The sequence below is a fragment of the Natator depressus genome, chromosome 22, assembly GCF_965152275.1.
Source record: "Natator depressus isolate rNatDep1 chromosome 22, rNatDep2.hap1, whole genome shotgun sequence".
NCBI lineage: Eukaryota > Metazoa > Chordata > Testudines > Cheloniidae > Natator > Natator depressus.
In genome coordinates this window covers 7,178,258-7,185,085 of record NC_134255.1, presented here as the reverse complement: position 1 = coordinate 7,185,085, position 6,828 = coordinate 7,178,258, and the positions used below count along the sequence as shown (strand labels likewise).

Sequence of the window (6,828 nt, the reverse complement as noted above, 5' to 3'; positions counted from 1 at the left end):
CAGCACTCTAAATTCCCACCCTACCTCGTTCTGGAGTAACTTCTGATCACAGACAAGCCCCGAGACACTCCATCCTCCCTTCTTCACATGTGCATCACCTCCACAGAGAGCGCTGCTGACAAAGGAGGCATTCCTTTCCCCCCACACTCCGTCCTGGCTGGCGAGCAATGAAGGCCCCACAATTGGATAATTGGGAGGGCCCACCATGGAAACCCACAGGAAGCACTAGCTAGGAGGGGGAGCAACATAAAACCACATGCCTCCCCACCCCGGGCCCAAAGAGCCCCAGAAACCGAACTGCAGGGCGAGTACAGCTGAGGAAGATCCATTCAGACTGAGGACAGGAGAGAGCGTGGTCTAGTGGATGGAGCACTGGCACTAGAATCAGGAAACCTTGGTTCTATTTCCACCTCTGTCTCTTCCCCTGCCTGTGCCCCGTTTCCCACCCTCTGCCTCGTCTATGTGGATGGGATGCTACCTGGGGCAGAGTCTCTCTCTCACTGGGCTTGTACAGCATCAAGCACAATGGAGCCCTGACCTGGGCTGGGGCCTGTGGAGGTTACTGGAATGCCAAAAATGCCCTCCACCGCCACGTAGGGATCCAGCCTCCTCTTTCTTTGCCCGCCCTTTGGAGCGAGCCATACACATTCCAACCAGGAGGGAGCCTCCGGGCCTGAGCCCCCTCAGGAGATAGGACGTTGGTTCCATTTACCTGAGCTGAGAGTCTGACAAGCAGCCCCGTGGTCCCAACCTGGGAGCAAGCGAGGATCCAGACAGGTCAAGTCCTGCAGGGAGGGAGGAGGTTGGTGTTAGGGTATAGGATAGGCCTGGTGCACGGGAAGCAAGTGGCACTGCCCTGACAACCTGCATCCAATTTGCTCCCGTCACAAATCAAGGCCCTTCTAGGAGGTCCTTTTTCTGCACCAGCCCATTCCGTGCCCATGAGTGCAGAATTCCAGGCATCCCCTTCAAACAGCCAGTTCACATCGCCAAGCCCTTCCTGCTGCATTCCTTACGCTGCCATTGGTGACCGAGCCAGCCTTTGGCAAGGCCCATGTCATGTGCAGCAAGCTAAGGCTCTTTCCTACAGAGCATCCCGCCTTCCGGCATGGGAAGGGATGGTGATCACAGGGCTAACAGGTACGTGCTCCACAGAGCACACTAGGCAGCCAGCCGAATCCCGGGATCCGGTGGCCCTGAGCTTGGGCGAGGCCCGGTCTGGAGTCAAGTTTTATGGCTGGTGCCATCCCCACAATGGGCCGAAGCCCAGGTCTGAGCAGCCCCAATGTCAATGTTTGAATTTCCGGCTTAACTCTGTGACTTGGGGCCAGCTCTGCTCAGGATGCTCCTACAGCCCACGAGGTCACTAGCTAACCCTCCTTCCTCTCCCCAGGCCCAGGATCAGAGGTGTGCCTTGAGCAGGGATCTCACAAAGCTGCCGCTGCCATGTAGGCAGCTCCCAGGGAGCAGCGTGTAGCGAGGTGGAGGACAAGCCGCGGGGTTGTGACGGGCAGATTTGGGAAAGTGAAAACCCCGCTTCCTGAGAGCATAAGTACAAATCGCCATCCCGCTGCACTGCACGGAGAGCAGAGGCCGCCAGGGGCCGACACCAGATAGAGATTCGTAGGGTTACTCACCCTGCTGTGGCTCAGCTGTCACCACTGCAGTCGGCTTCCTTCCGAGGTTCAGCCCAAGGGGCTGCTGCAACAAGGTTGGCTGGCTATTGGCGTCCTCTGGAGCTCTCCGCAAGCCTCTCTCTCCAGCTGCGCAGCTCCCTACACCAAGCATCTATCTGACATATGTACCTAGCCCCCCGCCCCAGAGTATCCGAGCGCCGCATGATCTGTAACGGAGTGACCCTCGCAACACTCTGTGAGATAGGACAGGGCGACAACCCCATTTTACTGATGGGAAACTGAGGCACAGAGTGATTAAGTGACTTCACATACGAAATTTGTGGCAGAGCAGGGACTTCAACCCAGGTCTCCGGTCAGCGCCCTAACCACTGGGCCATGCTTCCTCTCTAGACCCTCGTCAATATTAGGTTACCAGATCTTGTCTGATATTCTGCCACCCATTTCCTGCACAATCTTTGAATCACAGAATCATAGAAGATTAGGGTTGGAAGAGACCTCAAGAGGTCATCTAGTCCAATCCCCCACAAGGCAGGACCAACACCAACTAAATCATCCTAGCCAGGGCTTTGTCAAGCCGGGCCTTAAAAACCTCTAAGGATGGAGATTCCACCACCTCCCTAGGTAACCCATTCCAGTGCTTCACCACCCTCCTAGTGAAATAGTGTTTCCTAATATCCAACCGAGACCGCCACCACTGCAACTTGGGTCAAGTCACCTTTCTGTGCCTCAGTTTCCCCAGCTGTGAAATAGGCACAACAATCCGTCCCTCACAGAGGGCCTTGAGATCAGTTCAGCGAGGTTTACGAAGTGCTCCAAGACCTCTCGGTACAGCAATAAAGAATGAAATGTTCAGAGTAATAAAAAATCCCCAGTTTAATACAGATTTTCTCCAAGCCTCTCCATTTCATTCAGATCTTTACAAAAAAGTGACTTTACAACAAAGAGGTGCAGAAGGAGGTTAAACTGAGCAGGAAAGGCCTGCTTTCATCACTCCAAAATATGTACAATACTACCGTAGGGAGCAATATATACAGAAGAAAACCGGATCAAAATCAGCACATTTGAAATCATTTTGCAACATTCCTTTTTAAAAAAACATAGATTAAAAAGCCATCAAGCGCCGCCTCTTAACCCAGCCTGGCTTGTGCCAGGGACCAGGGGCAGGCAGAGACATTTCCTAAAACGGCAACACTCTCTTTAGGGCTGCGGCAAGCTGTTCAAACGAGCAAATGATTTTAAACGTTTATCAGCTCCCCTGTCCTGGCAGATTGCTGCCTGATCCTGCAACGAGCAGGGTGCCAGTGATTCCAGAATCAGGGCCCAGCACTGGCAAGAAAAGGGAAGTACCAGAGATTCATGGAGGAACCACTCACCGGTACCTACAAGTCCCTACTCCCACCTTGTCCCGATAGCAACGCTAGCCAATCACAAAATAACTTCTATCACATCACCACTACACATACACACAGAGCAGGGCTTGCAGTCATGTTCCCAAGCAGCCAGAAGTCTCCTACTGGGGCTCCCAGTCCATACCCTGCCTACGTCCTGCTCAAAGGCATTACAGAGTCTGGGTCTGACGCTGCAGCCATTATCATTCCCAATATTCCCACTGGTCCATATAAGGACTACGGGGTCGGCCCTGTGCTCAGGATCTCAATGCACTGCCTGGGGGCCTACTTTGGGGTACCCTGAAGAGCAACCACCGTGTGACCCTTCATCTCCACAGTCTCACATGGCACCTAAGGCTTCAGCCTCCCGCAAGGACTAAAGAACCAGCTAAAGGACTGAGGCGCTAGCGTCCCACAGACGGGCGGTGGGGTTTCACAGACAGCTAACGAGGTCACACTTCCCTTCTTACAGTTAAGGCACATTGTGGCAATGCCAATCTGACCCGTAAACAGGTCAGAAGATAGGTAATGCGTACACACACACACACACACACACATATATCATACACACGCACAGGCTCTCCAGTGGCTACATTTAAACCATTCTTGTGAAAAGCAGGCAGACAAGGGGGGAGCAAAGTTCAGCCCGCAACTCAATAGCGACTGGCCCATCTGGAATTCTGCAATGTGACCCCCAGAGGCCCCTCAACAGAGGCTAGATGCATTTCCTTGTGGGTTTGCGTGACGAACCTTGCAGAGGGACTACAAGTCCCAGAAGGTAGTGGATCTGAGCAGTGTGTTGAGACCGGTGGGCCAAACCTCTGTGTTAAACTTAGGCACAACCCACCTCAAAAGGAGATGCAGGCTCTGTAGATCCATCCCTGACATGCTAGATCCCCTAGTGTGCATGGTACACAAACCTAGCTCTCAGCAAGCAGGGTCAGCTGCTGGCACTCAGTAACGGTCCAGTGAGAACAGACGGACTGACTGAACGGCAGCCACCCCAGCACAAACAGCGCCCTGGGTAGGCCGAGCTGACTGCCACGTGCCATCTCAACCGCCCTGCGCGTGAGAATAGCTGTCTTGCACCAGGGGGATTTCCCAGTCATCTCCTCCCTGACTCAGCTCTCAGGATCCAAGCAGGGTGTCGCCAACCACCTCCGCTTTGCTCCAAAACAAGCAGATCAAAACCACTCTTGTGAGGAAAGATTCATTTGAAACAGCACTATCACCTCCATCACTCCCCTGCAGTGGGCAGCAGTGAGCCTTCCCTGCCATGCAGAGCCTGGCATTCGTTGCACTGACATAAGGAAAGGATCTAAGAGCAGGACGAGCTGTCCCGTCCCAGAACCACCGCCAGGCCGGAGGCAGAGTGCAGCAGCTCAGGGCAGGAGAAGGGAGTGGGTCCAACAGAGCCTGGTTTTCCATCATTGACAGATCAGAGGAGATTTTACCTCTTGATATTCAACCTCTCATTTAAGTGTTTTACTGGAGTCAAGGAGAGGAGTTTTTTGGGGGTCATTCAACGGTAGGCAACCAATACAGACTGCTAACCTGCCCCGTGCAGCACTATCGGGGGCAACTGGAGATCCTCAACAATTAAACCTGCTCCGAAAACAAGAATAAAAAAAACGGTTAATAAAATGGGTATTTAAAAGCCCATCTGAATGGGAACTAGACGGTTGCTAGGACCAGAGCGGGGGGTTGAATGGGCAGTCCCTCGGAGGGTTAATAACTACCCCTCGTCATTCATCAAAAAACAGCTCTGCCTTCACCTGCCAAACACTGGGCAGTTCTGGGGAAAAACAAACACATACACACTTACACAGCCCCACTTTAAATACGGACAAGCGTGTCCTTTGTGCAGCACCCCCCGGGGCTGCTGCAACCCTGTCCCTTTGGACTAGGATGAGCAGGGGGTTCTCCCCACTCCCTCCAGAACGTGCGCCCGCCCATCACAGTTCATGCTGAGGTGAGATGGGAGGAGGATTCCTATGCTCTGCCTTTGTAGGTTCCTGCTCACCAGAGGTAGGGGTTAAGTTCACATTAGGGGCAGCTCCCTGAAGGAGCGGGGGAGGGAATACGGGGAAGGATCCAAGCTGCCCACTTCTCACCCCCATGCCCTCGAACAGGCCAGGCGTCCCACTGGTCCAGTCCCATGGGGGAGGGGAGGAAACAACACACACACACACACACACACACACACACACACGATTCCCTTCACATCAGCTGGGAGTGTCTTCAACCACCGGCTTGAAAGAGACCCAGAGCAGAACGTGAGAGGCGCCGCCCACCCTGTGTGTCCATCCGGATCAAGAGCCCCTCGCTGGAGCCCTCCTAGAGACTGGTGTGCTGCTTGATCCAGTCCCGCAGCTTGGAGACCCGAGTGTAGACTCCCGGCTTGTTCCGCCGGGCGCAGCCGTCTCCCCAGCTGACCACACCGGCCAGAAACAGCCTGTTGTTGCTCTCCACGCTAACCAACGGCCCGCCTGAGTCCCCCTGCACGGAAACGGAACCACAGGTGAAAAAACAGGCTAATCCCCTCCCACCTCAGGCTCTTCCTCCATTTAAAGCATCTGCCTGTGCCCACATACAGTGATTAACCAAATGAAGGAATTCGTAAGGGACGTGGAATGTTTCTAGAAGTTACGTCCACTGGTCATTTGCACACGAGTGTGTTTAGAGGTGGGGTTGGAGGTATGAGGGTGATCAACCGTCACTGTAAGTTAATGAAATTTTCACATGGGAATTTTCTAGGTGGTTTATTTTTTTCACCTAAAAAGACCTCGCAGGAGTCTCTGAAGCTCCTTGATGTTTGCATTAACTTCCTCTTTCAGCTTCTCCCCTCCCTTGGTGACCTTGATGGTATTTGGGGAACGGGAATCCCGTCTTCCAGCGAATTTCACGCTGGTGAATAGAACCGTCTTAGCAACCTGTTATGCAGGCAGCAGCACTGAGCGCCTTCTCAGCCCTGATCTTGGCTCCTTGGCTGAGGCAGGAGAGTCCAGCCTCAGGGCTCATTGAGTCCTTGGCCTCTCTGCAGCAGACCACGGCTCCGGGCAGGTAGGCCAGAGGAATCAGGCAAACGGCTATCAGCTAGCAACAGCTTCCCAGCACCAGTGAGCCAGGGATGGATGAGAACTGACAAGCAAATGGCGGTGACCCATGTTTTGAAATCTGGATCCAGAGCCAAAGAGCACCTCCCGCACACACCTCCCCGCCAAAGGACGGGGTGTTACAGAAGAACATCAGCGATTCCCATTGATTAACAGTAAGGAAATAAAATCTCCCCTCGGAGAGAGACTGCCTATGTATCCAGAATACACAAGGGCTGACAGAGATAGGAAGTAAGCCGCCGAGCTGGACCCAGCTTGCTAAGAAAGGGCTACCCCCACTTCCCAGGGTTTCAGCACAATTTGGTTAAATCCCTTCCAAACCCAGAGGCTCCTACCTGGCAGGCATCAATACCCCCGGTCAGGATGCCCACACAAATCATGTGCGACGTTATCTGGCCAGACAGTAGCGTGTTGCACATGGTCTGGTTAATCACCCGAATCGCCGCCTTCTGCAGGATGCTGGCACCAATACCTACAAGGACCAGAGGGGAGAGCTGCATTAAAGATGGGAGTCCCCTCCCTGCCTAAAGCGTCTGGGGTGGAGAGCACATGCCCCAACTCCTAATCCTCAGCGCCCTGAGGGTTACGAGCGGACAAGTGCTCTCCTCACCAACATGCTCCCTTCACGCCTTCCCCCAAAGTGAGGCCCCCGCCTCCCATCCCCAATTCCAGCCATCAGAACCCAGC

General features: G+C 53.9%; 1 protein-coding gene across 3 annotated transcripts in view; it reads right to left on the bottom strand.

Annotated features, from left to right (window-relative positions):
- Positions 1-2,473: 2,473 nt before the first annotated feature.
- The window catches only part of ST14 (ST14 transmembrane serine protease matriptase), a 44,203-nt gene continuing 39,848 nt past the window's right edge, over positions 2,474-6,828 (bottom strand). For 2 of the 3 annotated variants that reach the window (XM_074936732.1, XM_074936734.1), the window contains exons 18-19: positions 6,477-6,613; positions 2,478-5,524 (exon numbers count right to left, since the gene is read on the bottom strand). In XM_074936732.1, the coding sequence (XP_074792833.1) occupies positions 5,363-5,524; positions 6,477-6,613 (299 nt within the window). In that variant the 3' untranslated portion in view covers positions 2,478-5,362. Of the gene's footprint in view, positions 5,525-6,476; positions 6,614-6,828 lie in introns of all 3 variants that reach the window. The other variant, XM_074936733.1, reaches the window with a different exon arrangement.